This window comes from Pogona vitticeps, chromosome 4 (genome assembly GCF_051106095.1).
Source record: "Pogona vitticeps strain Pit_001003342236 chromosome 4, PviZW2.1, whole genome shotgun sequence".
Classification (NCBI taxonomy): Eukaryota; Metazoa; Chordata; class Lepidosauria; order Squamata; family Agamidae; genus Pogona; species Pogona vitticeps.
In genome coordinates this window covers 214553537-214573455 of record NC_135786.1, presented here as the reverse complement: position 1 = coordinate 214573455, position 19919 = coordinate 214553537, and the positions used below count along the sequence as shown (strand labels likewise).

Here is a 19919-nt window from a genome sequence, read left to right as displayed (position 1 = left end):
ACTCTACTCCAAATTTGGTTTGCAGAATATTGCAGAAAAATTATTCATCAATCTAAACACTAGATTTCTTAGTAACTTTTCTTTTATAGATATATTTTAAAACAAAGTTCACTATTGAATTTTAATAAACACATAATGTTAAGTACTGCTGTGCTCATCTTGTTTAGATGTGATATTACAAATGTAGAAGAGGAAGCGAGAGGAAGATATTTTGAGCTATGTTACACTTTTAAATAATGTAATTACAGGATACAATGGCAAAACGCAATACCGTCATAGGCACTCCATTTTGGATGGCTCCAGAGGTAATACAGGAAATTGGTTATAACTGCGTAGCAGACATCTGGTCTCTTGGTATTACTTCAATAGAGATGGCAGAAGGAAAGCCACCATACGCTGATATACATCCTATGAGGGTAAGAACAATGACTTAGAATTTCATATATAATTGTTTGGGGTAACAGAATTAAATAATGGGTTATAGTTTAGGTTTTAATATAGTTTAACACTACAAGAACAAGTCTGGTTTTTTAAAAAAATTGACTCTAAATTTGACTCATGCTTGGCATCAGTAATGGGCTGGATGAGGGCAAACAAATTGAAACTTAATCCAGACAGAGGTGCTCCTGGTTAGTTGGAAGGCAAATGAGGAAATAGGGATACTACCTGTGCTGGATGCGGTTACACTCCCCCTGAAAACTCAGGTTTGCAGCTTGGGTGTTCTCATGGATTCATCCTTAAGCTTAGATGCCCTGGTCTTGGCTGTGGCCAGGAATACATTTGCACAGCTAAAGCTGGTGCGCCAACTGCGCCCGTTCCTTGAGATGTCAGATCTGGCTACAGTGATACATGCCTTAGTTACATCCTGTTTGGATTACTGTAACACACTTTATGTGGGGCTGCCTTTGAAGACGGTTGGAAACTTCAGCTTGTTCAAAACTATGCAGCCAGACTACTGACTGGGGCCAGCTACAGGAAGCATATAACGGACCTGTTACAAGAACTGCACTGGCTACCACTCTGTTTCTGGACCCAATTCAAAGTACTGGTCATTATCTATGAAGCCTTATATAGCTTGGGTCCAGGCTACTTGAATGGCCGTATATCCCTATATGCGCCTTCTCAGCGATTAAGATCAGCAGAGGAGACCCTCCTCTCGGTCCCGTTGCAGCTCCCAGGCTATGGAATGCTCTCCCTCAGGAGATCAGGATGGCCCCTACCCTTTTATCCTTTTGAGAAAAGCTAAAGACCCATCTCTTCAGGCAGGCTTTTAACAATTATAACTGTATCCCTGAACCCCATTTCAGCAGAAATTTTAATCTTTTTAATGTCTTAATGTTTTAATCTTTTAATTGCATTTTAAATCATATATTGTTAAATTTATCTTTTAATATTTAACTTACTGTGTTTTGAAATTGTGTGAATTTTAATGTTGTGAGCAGCTCTGGGTCCCTTGTTGGGAGAAACGCGACATATAAATAAAACTAATAAATAAATAAGTAAATAAATAAAATATGTTTCATCCCATTAGTAAAGCTCCAGAGAACGAAATTGGAAGTTTTTATTTCTGTTCTTTATTAACTGCATTTTGTCTAAACCTTAAGAAACTGTTATTAACTATAACTATGTTTCATTGAAACAAGCCATGAAACTCTGGTTTATTAAAAAGGTTTGCTTTCACTAACCATTGTTAAGATTAATCACAGTTTACGTTTTGGGCATACATTAGATGGTGGTTATTGTAAAATGGAAGCAGAAGCTCTTTATTTGGTTAAGGTAGAAGAAGAGAAGTGAGGTGGAGGCATTCAAGATAAAGATGCTTAGTTTGGTTTTGGATGTATACCTTAATGTTGTCTGAATGTGCCAATGAAGCTGAGAAAATGGCAGCAGGAGAGTAAAGTCCATTATAAGTCTGGATTCCTACCAAGGTCATCCGAGGCAGAATGGTCAGAATTGACACCACATTAAAATGTATCCACCCCCTTGAGGATTAATGATCATATCAGCAGAATAGAATGGGCATTTCCTATAGGGATGGATGGTGAAACTCCTGGAGGTCAGCTACTGGGCAGCAGCAGTAGTGAAAGGTGACACTGGCAGAGGATCTTTCATAGGCAAAGGCAGATAATATGAGAGCAGATTTTTATTAGTACTGCATAGAAGAAGGCAATGGTAAACCACTTCTGAATAATTTTTTACCTTGAAAATGCTATGATGAGCAAATATAGTGCTGGATAGTAAGACTCCCAGTTTTGAAGACACTCAATTAGTTACTGGAGGAGAGCAGAGGATGAGCATGGATAGCTCAGTCTCTTATGAAACAATTAGATTAAAGCTGAAAGGATGTCTAGTGGCTGATGCACACACAGGTGAAAGGAAAGTACAGTGCTGCACAACACATACAACTGGAATGTGAGCAGTATAAATCAAGGGAAACTAAAAGCAAGAAGTAGAATGTTTTAATATTGCAGTACTTAGTGTGAGCAAACTAAAGAGTGGAAGAACATGTTTTCATTCAGATAATTATGAAGTGTTTTGCTCTGGAAATGACAAACCCAGAAGAAACACAGTGGCAAAATGTGGCGCACACAATTGGAGCTGTAATACACAATTTGACCAAATAAAATCAGTCAGACTTCCTGGAAAATCAATCAACATAACCATCATTCAGATCTATGCTTCTGCTACTGAAGAAGAAATTGAAAGCCTTTATCTAAGCATCCAGAAGGAAATAACACCAAAACAAGATGTGCTGATAATCATATTTGATTGGAACACAAAAGTAGGCAACAAAACAGAGCCAAACTTTGTTAGAAAATTTGGTCTGAGGATCATAAACAAAGCAGGAGAACAACTCAAAATTTTGTGAAGCCAGCAGTTTGTTTATTACAAATGCATGCTTCAGATAAATAAGTAGACAGTTGTATATGGGTTTGACACTAGGTGGCTAATATAGAAATCAATTAGACTACATCATTGGAAATAATAGATAAACTGTATCACCAAAATGCAACTGGGAGCCGATTATGCCAGTTAACCCAAACTATGAATAACAAAATTAGAGTAAAGCTGAAAAACAGCACAATTTTAGAAAATGGCATGAAAGCTGCTATCAAAGCACTTGGGATAAATAAATCACCAGGAATAGATGGGATACCAATAGAAATATTCCAAGCTACAGAGAGCTGATCGTAAAAATCGTAATAAAGATAGGCCAACAAATATGGAAAACATAACAGTGGTTCACAGACTGGAAAAGTTCCATATATATTCCAATCCCCAAGAAAGGAGATGCCAAAGAGTGAAATATAAAACCATTGCATTAATTTTTCACACAAGAATGCGATGCTCAAGGTGTCGTAACAAAGACTTCTATCCTGTGTAGAGTGAGAAATGCCCAATATTCCAGGTGGTTTCCAAAAAGGAAAAGGCACTAGAACTCATATTTCAAACATACCTTGGCTGTTGGAGCACACCAAAGAATTCACTCTGTACTTTATATGCTGCCTTTGACTATATAGATAATGAGAAGTGATATGATTGTTCTAAAATAGACTGGTGTGCATCAACACTCACTTGTCCTGACCTGTAACCTATGTTGTGCGCAGGAAATTCGTGTTAGGATTACAAAGGAATAGAATAGTTTCATATAGGCAAAAGTATCAAACAAGGGTGTATTTGACTTATTCTTTGTTCATTCTGTATGTGGACCATATCATATAGAAAACCGGATTAGAATCAGCTAAAGGAGTGAAAATTGGTAGAAGAAATCTCAATAATTTAAGATAGGTGGATGATACTGTATTACTGGCAGAAAGCAGCAGTGATTTGAAACAACTCCTGCTGAAGATGGAAAAAATGAAGTGCGAAAGTGGGAGTGCAGTTGAAGAATGTTAAGAAGACAAAAATTGTTACTGCAGAAAAACTGTGTCACTTTAGGGTGGACTATGTTGAAACTGAAATTATTAAAGATTTTTATACAGTGGTGCCTTGCTTAACGGCGATAATCCGTTCCAGGAAAATCGCTGTTAAGCGAAAACTTCGTAAAGCGAAAATAAAAAGCCCATTGAAATGCATTGAAAACCGTTCAATGCGTTCCAGTGGGCTAAAAACGCACAGTGCAGCAAAGATCCTCCATGCGGCGGCAATTTTCGGTGCCTGTATAGCGAGGAATCCGTCCCTAAACACAGCGGGGAGCCATTTTAATCACCCGGTGGCCATTTTGAAGCTGCCGATCAGCTGTTAAAAAAGCATCGTTTTGCGAAGAATTGATTCCCGAAGCAGGGAACCGATCATCGCAAAGTGAAAAAACCCTATTTAGACCATCGTTTTGCGATCGCAAAAGCGACTGCAGAAACGTCGTCGTGAAGCGGATTCGCCGTAATGTGGGGTAATCGTAAAGTGGGGCACGACTGTATGTTGGTTCAGTTATCAATCTGAATGGAGAGTGCAGTTAAGAAACCAGAAAACAGATTCAGAAGGACAACTATGAAATAAGAAAGAACCAGTAGAAGAACATATCCCCTGAGAAAAAGGCCAAGATCACTAATATTTATTGCATAATTACAATGTTTGGATGTGAAAGCTGGACAGTTTAAAATACAAACAAACAACTAACAGGAAAAAAAACTTGAATCATATCAACTATGCTGCTGGATGAGAATTTTTCAGATACCACAAACAAGTAGGCCCTAGACCAAATCAAGCCTGAATCCTTTCTAGAAGCAAAAATGGCAAAATTGAAGCTTGTGTAGTGTGGGCATACAGTGAGAAGACAAAACTCACTCAAGGGGGCAGTGCTAGGAAAAGTTGAAGGCAGAAAGGAAAGAGGAGACCCGCTATTAGATGAATTGACTTCATAAAGAAAGCCATGACATTGAGTTTTTAAGAGCTGACCAACCATGTTGAGTACAGGATATTTTGGAGGTCACTTGTTCATAGGGTTAAATGTCTGAGGCAACTTGACAATATACAACAACAACAATAACAATAACAATTTCTTGATATTCACCTGTTAGAACTGAAATTTAGTGCTAAATCATTATTGGCAAAATGTAAATCTGAACGTTGTCATCGAAGCTACCAACATGACCCAACTCCAGGAGGCAGTGGAAGACAGGAGAGCCTGGTGTGCTCTGGTCCATGGGGTCATGAAGAGTCGGACACAACTTAACGACTAAACAACAACACCAACAAAAATCTGAAAGTGGAAACAAGATATTATCTTTCTCTCTGGGTTCCGTCTCAGTTCCTGAGGTTGGCTATCATTGTGGTATCTCTCCACCTTTCTTTTGTTGTGTAGATTAGTTGTTTTTTATTGAGGTCCAGCCAGTCTCTGATGTTATTCATCAAAGAAATCCATCTTCTATCTCTTCCACATTTACCATGATCTCCCTTTAAATGATGTATTGCAGTACAGTGGTGCCTTGCTTAACGATGTTAATTGGTTCCCAAAGAAACATCGCTGTGGGAAAACATTGCTAAGCGAAACACCATTTCCCGTAGGAATGCATTGAAAACCGGATAATCCGTTCCAGTGGGATCGGATTACCGTCCTTAAGCGAAAATCGCCATAGGAAACATCGCTAAGCAAAACGGGGTTCCCCCATTGGAATGCATTGAATAGATTTCAATGCATTTCAATGGTTTTGACAGGTCCGTTTTCGCTATTTTTAAAGTGTCTTAAAATGTTCAAAAACTGTTTAAAATGCTTGGAATCGTTAGTGCACCTTGTAAAACCTTTGCAAACTTAATTTGGCTTTGTTCTGAGTCTTCGTTAATTTTAGTGAATTCCCCCCCCCCATTGGAATGCATTGAACTGCATTGAAATGCATTCCAATAGGGGGGGGGAAATTCACCAAAAATTAACGAAGACTCAGAACAAAGCCAAATTAAGTTTGCAAAGGTTTTACAAGGTGCACTAATGATTCCAAGCATTTTAAACAGTTTTTGAACATTTTAAGACACACTTAAAATAGTGAAAACGGATATCGCTAAGCGAAACAGGGGGACCTAAACTGTCATCGCTAAGCGAAGCAAGGTCCCGAACATCGCTATGCGAAATTTCCCCATAGGAAACATCGCTAAACGGAGCGCAAGATGGCTCCAAAAACCTCATCGCTAAGCGAATACATTGTTAAACGAGGCAATCGCTAAGCGAGACACCACTGTATATTGTTTTTGTCATTATGAGTTATGTGTCTAAGATATGGGAGCTTGTATTATTTTAATAATTAACTGTAGTTTTTTTCTTTTCCTAATTAATGAGGTATCCTTTCTTTGTTCTGTCAGTTCATGGGAAGTGAAATATTTTTCTTTATATTCTTATTTCTAAAGCATTTATTCTGTTGACATCTCCTTCTCGATAATCAAAACCTCACATCTGTATAGGAGGATTGGCCATATGAACACTTTAAAATCCTCAGATTCAAGGATGTATTAAGCCATTTGTCACACAGCATTTTCTTCAACTTCATAAAAGTTTTTTTTTGTTTATTTATTTGCAGTTACATGCCACCTTTTTCCTTGAAGCAGGAATCCAGGTGACTCACATGTAATTAAAACAATCACATAAAGTTGCTCTAGCTATCTAAGTTCTTTGTTTCATTTCTTATTAGGCAGTCCTGGTGACAAGGTGTATCCTTGATGGACTCATAATTTCTACTTCATTAATAAATTCTCCATCATTTCAGCAGTAACTGTTTGTTTCCAGTATGTGTTCTTTATTATATGTGTATTTTTTCCATTAATATGTAGTTGATGTAATATTTCTATTAATTCATGTTGAATTGTATCAAAGGCTTTTTCAAAGTCAGTGAAGCATACATTCAGATTTTGTCATACATCCAAACACTTTTCTGTTAGAACTATTAAAGGAGTGCTTTTCTTCTGCTCTTTTGTGACCTAAATTCAAACTGTGTATTGCTTGCTTTATTCTTGCATGTTATTTTAATTCTTTCATACGTTATTTGGAGAAAGATCTTTAAAACGTGTTCATTAAATTTACTGTTTTTGTTATACTTAGTTCTTAGCATTGACATTGCATTGATGCTGTTTGACCAAAGGGTCAAGCCTAAAAGTTAGAAATTAAGTCCTAAACATTTGTCAATGAGATGACATGTTTGCAAAATCATTGCTTTTTTGGATTCATGAAGCAAATTAGCATCTATTGACAATTATTTTAATCTGGTAATCAAAGATTTTGGAATGACTCCTGTTGCTGAAATTAATATGGGGAGTAGGATGAAGTCGTCTTGCTACCATAATCTTTTTTGTCTTAGTGTCCGGTATTTTGCAATTTTTATACTTTCTATGCTTTTGAGATTGCTTGTTCATGAAAGTCTAATGTCTATAAAGTAGGTTTTCCTTTTTTAATTCATCCAGAAGTATAACATCAGGCTGATTAAAACTGACTGCTCTATTCATGGTACCTTGCAGTTTAGTTCTCTGCAGGATTATTTAAAGTTGCATTCTTTAAAGTTGCATTCTATAAATAATATCTCATCACCATCACTGATAGTGGAGAACAGCTGGGGAAGCTGCAGGCTACAAATGGAAACCTCACAGCCCTGTTTGCAACTTGGACTGTTCTCCATCCATTTAGAAGTGTATGATTTAGTTTGGACTTTTAATTATATTTATAGAAATAATTCCATGCAAATTTTATTTTTTCATAGAGACGGCATTAGTTTTATGCATAGAGTGAAAATCAAAACAGATTCTGTTTACATATTGGTGGTATATGTGGCCTAAGAACAAAAGAAGGTTAGAATCAGACTGAAAGCCTTTCTAGTCGACCATTCTGTTCAGACAATGGTCAGTTAAGTAACGACGGGCAGGCATGACATACATATGTCATGAACAGAAATTACTTATACTTAACAATAGTTCCCCCTTTTTAAAAAATGATATCATCTTCATTACATCTGGGACATTTTTTGACATAATTGCTTGTAAGTTGCATTAGGTAATGAAAGGTAAGATTTAAATGATCAGAGAAGCTTGACCATAGCCACTTATAGAGTCAGTATTTGAAGAGTCAGTATTTGAACTTGATGGATTTTGAGTCTGTTTTAATCCTTGTAATCAAATGTATTATAGCAAAGGATACAGTCATTTTTAAAATAACAGTTCTGGCTTACATGGAACACATGTTCTTGTTAATAATTTATGTGCTAGCCTTTAAGGGCTTGTACGTAGTTAATACTCTTTTGTAAATTTGATACTCCACAGTTCTTCTTAATTTTTATTAGTGAGCTTTTACAGTGGTTACAGAGAAATACACAGATTTCAATTGTGATAGTTTTCCCAGTGTTATATGATCCAACTTCACAAGCTTTCCGAACATATGTAGATGCTTTCTTATTTTGTTCTAGTTAAGACATTCAATTGATATAGGCAAGCATGAAAGCTTGGGCAAACTTGCATTGCTTTTTCTGGATCTTGCTTAGGTCCTGTGGTATTTATGTAAAACACTGTTTTGTTATTTGGGAATGCATGCTGAAGTTATTCTGTATGCTATTTTGCTGTAGGCTGCTTGGCGCTACCACAAAGGTAGTAGGCCATTTCCTTGTCAATTGCATTTACAATCTAATAGAGAGATTACATGACTTTTTAAGCAAGTGTTTTGCCATGGTCAGAAACGGCAGATTCCATGCAAACAAGCATAGCTTCCTCTTCCTAACCACATGCAAGCTACTCAAGAGTTTAGTTCAAAGCTTGCAAGGGTGAGAAGGTAAGGTAAGGATTTAGGTTGAAAGACTACAATAGAAGAACTTTAGGACTGAGTACTGAGTATGTAGAAACATATACCCATTTTTTGTTAAAACTGAACATGCTGGCTGTGGTTGTAAAGTTGGTGACAACCAGCCAATGTACTAAACTATTTAGTATGTTTTATGTATGTGGAGGTTGCCTATGGCTTCTTTCCATCGTTGATCTAATATTACCAGTAGCTTTGGAATGTCAGATGTATAGGCCACCTGCTTTGCTGGCATCAGGGAATGAATGCTCTTTTAGATGTTAAAACTTTTCCTCTATTAATGTTTTGTGGCAGGAATGCTCAAAGGAAAATGATTCAATTGGTGTTGGTAGAAGATTGGCATCAAGTGCCTCAGAGTTCGTATTCATACAGCTGACCTGCAGTTAAAACAAAGCAGATATTGGAAATAAAAGGGATGCTATAATGGAAATGTTGTAGAGTCTCTGTCTATTTCAGTATTATGGCTACACGTAATATGATTTGTATGGGTGCTACTAAGACCATTATCACTCATCTGGCAACATTGAAACATCCGGTACCACAAAATGTGGGAGTATGATGTTGTGGGGGGGTTCATCTACCGGTTTAGGTAACTCTACATCAGGAAGGATGAAAGAGGCTTCAGAATTAAGAAATAAAGAACTTTTATTAACACATCTTGAGTCAACCTTTTCTTGAACAGTAACTGGATTTTGTAACGTCAGATGAGGTGGGGAATCACCCCAAAACCATGCTAATGATTTGTCAACAGGTAACTCTTTTAATAGTAAGTTTTCGCACTTTTCTCTTTCTCGGTTGGCATTCTCAGAAATCCGTTGCGGACCGCACAAAGGGTCCCGCAACAAGGATGGCGGGCCCAATCCCCCTCTTTCGACAGCTCTTTCTCTACTTCCGGATCTAATTGATGTACCATCTTCTCTGGACCTTGAGCCCTGTGATACACCAGGACTGTCCATTCTTCAGGGCTCAGGCCAGGTATTATGGGCTTGAACTTTCCTTTCGCTGGATCTTTGTATTCTTCGTCTATGTTACCCTCGGCTAGCCTTTTCTGCGGGACTGAGAACACTCTCACATCTCCGTCAGGTTCTCCAGTCACTTTCTCCTCTATCACGGTTACTTTCTGTGTCTCTTTTGACTTATTTCCTTCTTCCGTCGTCAAGAACACGTCTACACTCTCCCTGCCGCGGTTCCACTCTCCCTCTTCACCCCCAACCGATGTCTCCGACCGTTTTTTCCGTTTCTCCTCCTCGCGCTCTCCCCCTCTTTCTCCCTCTCCTATCTCAGCCTCGCGGGTCTTTTCCTCCTCCTTCGCGCGCGCGTCCGTCATCTGCCTTTCCTTTGGTCTCGCTCCTAACTCTCTTTCAGGCTTTATCTCTTGCTCTATCTTGGGAGGTTGAGGGGACGGCTCACTCTTTGATGTTTCTGCTACTTCCTCCTCACACGCCCCCTCCCTTGAGTGGGCCGTCCTCTCGACATCTATTTCCTCCTCGATATCCTGCCGAGAAAAATAATCCGCATTAATATGATTTTTCCCCTTCCTATACTGGACCGTGAAGGAAAATGGTTGTAGGCTGAGATACCATCGGGTTAACCTTGCATTAGAGTCCTTCATCTTGTTTAACCATTGTAAAGGAGCATGATCAGTCATTAAAACAAATGTGGTACCCAGTAAATAATATTTAAATGATTGGATAGCCCATTTCACAGCCAAAGCTTCCTTTTCAATCGTAGAATATTTCCTCTCTCTCTCATTTAACTTCTTACTAATGAACATGACAGGATATTCCTTTCCATTTTTGGTTTGAGACAGCACTGCCCCTATCCCCCTTTCGGATGCATCAGTTTGAACCAGGAACGGCAACTCAAAATCAGGAGCATATCGGTGAGGCAAGGCATTTAAGATTTCTTTCACCTTATCAAAGGCGTATTGTTCTTTTTCACCCCAAATTATTTTTTTGAATTTTTTCTTTTTTGTCAAATCTGTCAAAGGTGCTGTAACCTCTGAGTAATTTGGAATAAACTGACGGTAATACCCTGCCAAACCTAAAAATTGTTGTACCTCTCTTTTATCCTTTGGAACATGCCATTTGGTTATTTTATCCACTTTATCTGGTACAGGCCGTATTCTTCCATCTTCAATTAGAAATCCTAAATATTTTATACTTTCTCTAGCGATTTTACACTTGGAGGGATTTACTTTCAAACTAGCTCTCCTTAACTCCTCTAATACCTTGGTTAAATGTACTAAATGTTCTTTAAAATCTCTACTGAATATTAAAATATCATCAATATAAGCAGCTGCGAACTTCTTCACCGGTTCAAGTACCTTGTCCATTACTCTTTGAAATGTGGCAGAAGCTCCATGCAAACCAAAGGGCATTTTTAAATACTGGAATAACCCTTTAGGCGTGGCAAAAGCTGTTTTTTCTTTGTCTTCCTCCCTCAGCGGAATCTGCCAATATCCTTTTACTAGATCCAATGAACTCAGAATTTTAGCCCCGCCTATCTTCTCTAACAAGTCCTCTATTTTAGGCATGGGGTAGGCATCAAATTTGGAAATCTCATTCAGCTTCCTAAAATCTATACATAGTCTGACACTGCCGTCTGCTTTAGGCACCATTACTGGATAGCTTCTCCATGGGCTATAAGATGGTTCTATTACTCCCAACAATAACATTTCATCTACCTCCTTATTTATTTTTTCTTTAATATAGTGAGGCCAATTCCTAGCTCCTGACCTTGCTATCTTCCCGGGTAAGGTGTTAATACAATGTATTCCCATATTAGTAGACCCTGGCTTATTGCAAAACACATCTCTATAACTTTCCTCAATTTTCCTTATTTCCAATTTTTCTTCAGTATTGAGATTATCTTCTAATTTTAATTCTTCTTCGGGCATTATACATTCTACAACCTCTGGTCCAAAACTTTCTTCTTCTACCTCACTCAAGAAACTCTCTCTTTCTCTCCATTCTTTTAAAAGATTCACGTGGTAAATTCCTGTTTTCTTTTTCTTATCTGGGGTAGCGATCTCATAATTAACATCATTTAATTTTTTTACTATTTCATATGGCCCTTGCCAATTGGCGAACAATTTGGACTGTTCAGAAGGGAGTAACAACAGAACCTTCTGTCCTACTTCAAACGTCCGTTTTCTAACATTTTTATCGTATCTACGCTTTTGTTCAACCTGTATTCTTCTTAAGTGATTTTTAGCTTCTTTAGAAATGTGATTCAAATGCTCTCTCATTTCTATGATTTGTTTAATTTGCATCTGAGACTTGTCTCTACCATGTTCCCAACTTTCCTTAACTAAATCCAAGATCCCTCTTGGATTTCTTCCATATAGGAGTTCAAAGGGCGTAAAACCGGTAGATGCCTGTGGGACTTCTCTAATTGCAAACATCAAAGGTGCAATTAAAAGATGCCATTGTTTTGGTCTATCTATAACTAATTTCCTTAACATACTTTTTAAAGTCTTATTAAATCTTTCCACCAATCCGTTACACTGAGGATGATAGACAGTAGTATGTAAGGGCTTTACATCTAACAGCTTCCACATCTCTTTTAAAGTCTGGCTCATAAAATTCGAGCCTTGGTCTGTTATCACCTCCTTAGGAAACCCCAACCTAGAGAAAACTTGCATTAATTCTTTAGCTAAAACTTTAGACGTTATAGTTCTTAAAGGTATTGCCTCAGGATATCTCGTTGCATAATCAATAATAACCAAAATATACGCATGTCCTCCAGCTGATTTCAATAAAGGTCCCACAATATCTAAACCAACCCGTTCAAATGGAGTATCAACCAAAGGCATGGGAATTAATTCTCCCCCTGGTTCTACCTTTGGCTGTGTTAATTGACATTGTTTACATGTCTTACAATATTTCTCAATATCTGCCCATACGTTAGGCCACCAAAACCTTTGCAAAATTCGAGAACTCATCTTCTTTGCAGCCAGATGGCCGGCCATAGGAACATCGTGTGCCAAATGCAACAATTTTTCCTTCCATTTTCCAGGCACCACCAGTTGTTTAACCCCATCAATAGACAATCTATACAATTAAACCATCACATAGCTCAAATCCCACTTCCCCTTTTTTTACTTCTCCTTCTTTCTTGGCTCTTTCGAAGAATTTAGCCAATGAGGCGTCGTCTTGTTGCCAAAACCGCGTTACCTCCCGCGATACCTCCTCCATATCATCTACAGCTCCAATATTGACATATTCAATCTTTTTACATTCTTTATCTTTTAACAATTTATCAATACCCATCCAATCCCTTCCCAATAACATTTCTCTGATTAAACCGGGCACCACTCCTACTTCCATTCTTCTCTTTTCCCCATTTATTTCTACCGTCGCGTATGTGGTCTTATAAGCTTTTACATCTCCATGAATACATCTAATTTTCATTTCCCCATTTGCGTCGACCCCCTCTAGATTCTTTACCAGAGTTTTACCACTTCCAGAATCAATTAAGGCTTTCTTCTTTTCCCCGTTAACCGAAACTTCTATTTCCCATTCTTTATTAAAACCCGCATTTCCCCCAGTCACCTGACTCCACTGTTTAACCCAGGAACAATCCACTCCGGGGCAATTTTTCTTCTGATGGCCCTCGGCCCCACAACGGAAGCAAGCCCCCTTAAATTCACGTTGTTCTTTCCAGTTGGGGTACGCTTCCATGATCCTATGCCTGCTGCCTCCGGTTCTCTCCATTTTCACTTCTTTTCCCGCCGTTCCGGTACGTTGCGCAGCACCATTACTCTCGGACGCCATCTTCTCTTTCACTTTCAGCCTCTCCGGGTTCGCCCAGCCGCTTTCGCGCGTTCCCTCATCAGCAATACAAAAATCTTCAACCAATTGGATAGCAGCTTCCAAATCACGTGGGTGGTTCCTTTGTACCCAAGCCTTCATGTTCACATTCATCGTCGTCACAAGTTGCTCCATAACTATCTCATTTAAAATTTCCTCTTTAGTTTTTTCTTCTGGCCTTAACCACCTTAACAAATTTGCCTTCATTTTTTGCACTAAGGTACGGGGATGTAAACCATGCTTCATCTTCAAATTCCTAAATTTTTTCCGATAAGCTTCTTCCGTTAAATTCAGTGTCTGTAATATAGTAGACTTAACTTTGTCATATTGCATTGCTTCCGCCGGAGATAACGTGTCAATTATTTCTTGCAAATTACCAGATAGACAGGGGGTCAAAATTAGAGTCCATTGTTCTTTAGGCCAACTTGCCGCCAATGCAACTCTCTCAAAGGTATTTAAATAAGCTTCGGGGTCATCTTCAGCTGTCATTTTTTGCAATCTAATAGGAGCTGGACCCGCCACCCAAGAATTCTTTACTACTTCTTCGGTTCCAGTCGTCTTTCTTTCAGGATTTCTTGTCAACTGAGTTAGAATGAGGTTTTGTTGCTCGGCCAAAAATTTTATCATTTTTTCTTGCCTCGTTATTGTTTGTTTAAGGTCTTCTTCTCTTTGTGTCGGTATCTCAGAACCAGCCCCACGTTGGGCGCCAATGTGGGGGGGTTCATCTACCGGTTTAGGTAACTCTACATCAGGAAGGATGAAAGAGGCTTCAGAATTAAGAAATAAAGAACTTTTATTAACACATCTTGAGTCAACCTTTTCTTGAACAGTAACTGGATTTTGTAACGTCAGATGAGGTGGGGAATCACCCCAAAACCATGCTAATGATTTGTCAACAGGTAACTCTTTTAATAGTAAGTTTTCGCACTTTTCTCTTTCTCGGTTGGCATTCTCAGAAATCCGTTGCGGACCGCACAAAGGGTCCCGCAACAAGGATGGCGGGCCCAATCCCCCTCTTTCGACAGCTCTTTCTCTACTTCCGGATCTAATTGATGTACCATCTTCTCTGGACCTTGAGCCCTGTGATACACCAGGACTGTCCATTCTTCAGGGCTCAGGCCAGGTATTATGGGCTTGAACTTTCCTTTCGCTGGATCTTTGTATTCTTCGTCTATGTTACCCTCGGCTAGCCTTTTCTGCGGGACTGAGAACACTCTCACATCTCCGTCAGGTTCTCCAGTCACTTTCTCCTCTATCACGGTTACTTTCTGTGTCTCTTTTGACTTATTTCCTTCTTCCGTCGTCAAGAACACGTCTACACTCTCCCTGCCGCGGTTCCACTCTCCCTCTTCACCCCCAACCGATGTCTCCGACCGTTTTTTCCGTTTCTCCTCCTCGCGCTCTCCCCCTCTTTCTCCCTCTCCTATCTCAGCCTCGCGGGTCTTTTCCTCCTCCTTCGCGCGCGCGTCCGTCATCTGCCTTTCCTTTGGTCTCGCTCCTAACTCTCTTTCAGGCTTTATCTCTTGCTCTATCTTGGGAGGTTGAGGGGACGGCTCACTCTTTGATGTTTCTGCTACTTCCTCCTCACAGATGTAACTTTATTGTGAAGTTTCCTCTCCCTGCAAATGCCAAGTGCTAAAATCAAGCGAGGTCATGGAAATTCACAGTGTAGTGACATAGTGTCTGGAAGTTAAATTGTTGATAGAGCTGGGAAGTTTTCAGCACTGTGACATTGTATCACAATGTTGGTAGTATTAGATATGGGAGAAGGAAGCAGGAGAAGGTGGTTTTGCTAAGGGAGGCCATATTATTGGTACTCTAGCTTTCACTTCACTTTTCCTTTATCCAACAGCTGGTTTTTGTTTTAAGAATATGCCTCTAATCTCTTTTATTATCAATCAACAAAAAGTGATAAGCTTTCTGGATCATGTTGAAAATGGCCAACAAAGGTTTTGCCATGTTTGGCAAAACCAGTGGTGCCTCCATATAGACATGGCATCGTCATTTTATGTATAAGATAGACCTTAATACTTCTGACATATAAATCTATCATTTTTATGTCTCTCTCTGTCCGTTAAAGGGACTCAAGGCAGCTCACAATCCTGAAAATATGAGTAAAGTTAAAAACACTTAAATGTAGACTAGTATAAAAATAATGATCTAAAAACATTAGAAAACTTTGAAAACACACTTGAAATATTATAGCTAGACTCACAGAAGAGTTCAGCTGAAGTGTCTACTGTGTCATGAGGCTCCCCATAATAGAATGGTGGCAATTTTCTGTGTTTAAACACGAGACTAGTGTGTCTATACAATCTGAATTGGGCAGAAGTATTGGATACAAGAATTGCATGAATGGGGAGAGCAGAAGCCACTTCTACCTACAAATGTTTTTCCCAAGCATTTTTATTTTCAGCCACTGTTGTTTTGCTGGTTGAAGACAAGTGCGGTTTACATCTTTATTAGATCTCTAAAGGTATCGACTCCTTTATTTTCATTTTGTGTGCATGGAACAAGCAGCTTCCCCCCCCCCTTTGTTGTTTCACTTGTATTTGGCTGAGAAGAGTTTTTCTGTAGCAAAGCTTTGTGGGCATGGGTAGGGGTTTCATTTTCTTCTTCAAATCAAGCTGTCTTCCTGCTCTTCTTGTGTGTCTGAAGCACTTACATATTTAAACACCTGAAGCAGTTGTGTTTACTTTTTGTTTTTATAATCAACACTTTAGCTTTATGTCAATGTATATACCATGGTTGGGGTTCTTCGGTTAGAATAATAGACAAATAATATTTAGGAGTGTGCTCTTTCATGTTTATGGATTGCAATTCCCAAAATTCTCCCAAGATTTCTAGGAATTGCAGCCCAGATACCCAGATCAGTACACCTTTAGGTCCCTTCCACAAGGAGGGGATTTCAGGTTATTTACCTGTGCCATTATTAGTTTCTTGGCTCCCTGTTGTTGATTTGCTTATAAAAGGAAGCTGTAATTTTCTTCCTGGGGGGTGTAGTTTTTGAGGAGGTGCCTGCTATAGACCTTAATGGGTAGGGAGACTACCACTCTCAGGAACCATTGTAGCAGCTTGGCTTTTTAAAAAAAAAAATGGAATAAAGAACAGGAAAAAAAAGGCCCAACAAGGTGATGATGCAGGTAAATCTCAAAAGCCCATCTGAAAGCGATACGGGCTACAGTTCCAATAATTCTTAGAGAATTCTGGGAACTGCATTCCAGAAACACAAAAAAGAACGCACTGTTAAAATATGTTTGAAATAAAAAATATAAAGTGTTTCAAAATGCTCTTTAAATCTGCTTGCAAATTCCGAAGGTAGTAATTTCTGGGCATCTGGCAATATACTTCTTTCATTTCATATATATGTATTGTATGAACTTTTATACCTATGTTACACACTGGAAAGTAAGGAATGGAATTTGTGCTTTTCATAATATCAACCAGTAAATAAGAAATGCAGAGAACACTGCGGAAGTCTCTGAAGCCCTAGGATGAGCTGACGTTTTCTTTTTCCTTTAGATTACGCCCACATAAAGTGTTCCAAGAAGGCTTCAACCCTGGTGGTGCTCCAAGAAAACATTGCCAGTCTTTTGTATACAAAAGCTAGCATTGCAAATCCCACCCACCCCAGTCATCTAATTTATTCTATTTTTTTGTTGGAAGAGGCTGGTAATGCAAGATTGTGAAAACTTACCCGGCATTTGTCTTTATTGTGTTCTGTGCTGAAGTTGTTGGTAATGGACATGTGGACATCATATGTTCCACAAAGTACCGTAGGAAGCCAAATTGAAATGTTTCCATTTGCCTTAAGTCCAATCATGATATTTATTTTTCCATGGCACTTACTCAGATTATCCATACCTCCTGCTTAGTTTGTGTCACTGCCACCATGGACTGATCTGCGTGTGATCATTAGGTTTTTTTCAATATAACTTTTAAGCAGCTGCCTCTCCACAGAACTCTTGATGTTGTTTATATTGTCATATAGCTTCAGTCTGGATCTAGGCATTCTGTAGGGAATTGTCCATATAATGTTGGCTTTGAGTATTATTAGCTGTTGAATAGGGCCCTACCCTTTTTCTTTTGTTGACAGCTGTGGCAACATTTGGCTACTATATATAATTTTCCCAACATAATTATGTACAACATATGACATGACAGATTGTGAGAAAAACAGAGCAGATCTTATTATATTGCACCTAAACTCTACATGTCTGGTGTCTGTACGGAACATCCTGAATTTTCGTTTTAACATACTATAGATCTGCACTTATTCTGCATTATAAAAGTGTACTGCTTGATTTTATGTTGTTTTATGTTTGAACTTAGATTTATATTGATTTGCGTTTAGATTTTATCCTGTTTTTCAGTCGAGAAAGTCCTTAAGTGTAGTTGGTAGCTGAATTATTTTTAAATAAAACAAGCAAACCACAAATATACAAAATTGACATGGATGTAGGAGAAAGTGCACAAAGGCAGTTTTCATTTTGAAGAGGTACATGTTGACTTTACATTTTCTTATCTCAAACATTGCTATTAAAAGCCGCAACCATAGTGTTCATGGTGACACTACAGGAGATTCCCTTCAAAGATCCAGTCTGTAAATAAGCAATGCTAAAGTTGTTGTTTTGAAAATTTTGTCAGTTTGTAGTAATATTAGCTTATGTCTTGTTTTAGTTGATTTTTTATGCTTAAATTCTAGGTTTAAATGTTAATAGACAGAAAGAAATGGGATTAAAGAATAAGTAACCCTCAACTATGATTGGAGACATACAGTAACTGTATCAGTTAATGGATCTTAGCAAACTTTGGCTACCAGAACAATATCTTGTAAATAATGAATATGTTTCATTTCTCGGTAACATGATAGTTAAAAACAACAAGTACCGTGTTATTAAAATTACATTTTTCTTCTCAATATATGCAAGAATACTTTTCTTAACCATAAGCAATGGTAGGTAAATTATATCTTGCATTTAGAAGACTGCACCATGCAAGCTAATAGCTGCTTAACTTTTTTTCTGAGAGATCTGTTTCCTTTGAGGCAGGAAATATGATATCGTAGGCAATTATAAATCAAATAAATAAATAAATAAATAAATAAAATTCCTTTGCAGTAGAAGATGTGATATTGGTGAATATTAAATTGGTATCAACTATGTTGTTTTGCCACTTGCCAATCTGTCAAAGGACCAAAATGAGGAGATTAGATAAACATTTTCTGTGACAAATAGTCCTAGAGATTATTCTGTAGAAGGCACACAGGTCCATACATACAGTCTGTAGGAACAGTGGTGGCATTTACTAACTTGCGTTTACTATCTGTTAGCTGTATGCTGCTGGCCAGGTGGTGGAGTACTTACCCAGAAAGCTACTGCAGCAAGGTTAAATGATACACATTAAAATATGTTGTTAGTTTGGCTTTCTACCATTTTGCTCTTTACATCAGTATAGATTTCTGTATTCTTTCTTTTCTGTTTTATGCATGCTGGTGTTACATCTGAAATTTGTACCAGCTTTTCTATTTGCAGTTTAAGCAAGACTCTTTGCTGTTTTAATTTATCTTCTGAAACTGTGTCATGCCTTCATAGATGGATCATTATGTTTATCTTACATTAATCAACCTCTATCTTTCCCATTCTTTTATTTTTAAACTAATCTAGTTGTCTCCCTCTGGATTTGTACATGTCCAGTCTAAGTGGAGTACTAGAAGTTCTAGTGATTATTTTTAATAGTAAGTAAAGAATATAAACCCAGCTGTAGGATAGTCTTCAGAGTATAAACTGCCCTATAGGGTAATATGTATATGGTTCTGATAAGATGCAGCCAGAGAATAGATCATGCTTTATTTTCATTGACCTTACAGAATATATCATTGATATTATAGATTTACAGCACTTGTCTCTGGAACTCACAGTGCTCCTAAGATGGCTAACTGATCTATATGAAAAACAGGAATGACTCTTGAAAAATGCAAAAAAGGAGTATCAAGGAAGCACTTAAAGAGGGTAAAATTTAACATTACAGTAATAGCAACAAAATAACATCATTTCATGCTTGACTCTAAGCCCATTTTGAATAGCCATATTTTTACTGTTGGCTGGAAAGCAAGCAGTGATCAATCCACAGAGGACACTCCTGGGCAATTTGGGATGCAACATACACTCTGCAGAGTTGTAAGGGTCACATATGGGACAAGGAGGTCCTTCAGGCATATGAATAGTAGGATCCAGGAAAGATATTGGCTGGAATCCTGTTTACATCTGTGTAAAACAGTGTAAATCATAGCAGCAGATTGTTGTGGGTTGCGAAGTGGGCATAGGAATTTGGCTGTTAACTGA

The 19919-nt window shown here is 38.2% G+C and overlaps 1 protein-coding gene across 3 annotated transcripts in view; it reads left to right on the top strand.

Moving 5' to 3' along the window:
• STK3 (serine/threonine kinase 3) overlaps positions 1-19919 on the top strand; it is a 165278-nt gene that overhangs the window by 26794 nt on the left and 118565 nt on the right. For all 3 annotated transcript variants that reach the window (XM_020785274.3, XM_072999173.2, XM_020785273.3), the window contains exon 6: positions 249-416. In XM_020785274.3, the coding sequence (XP_020640933.1) occupies positions 249-416 (168 nt within the window). The remainder of the gene's footprint in view (positions 1-248; positions 417-19919) is intronic.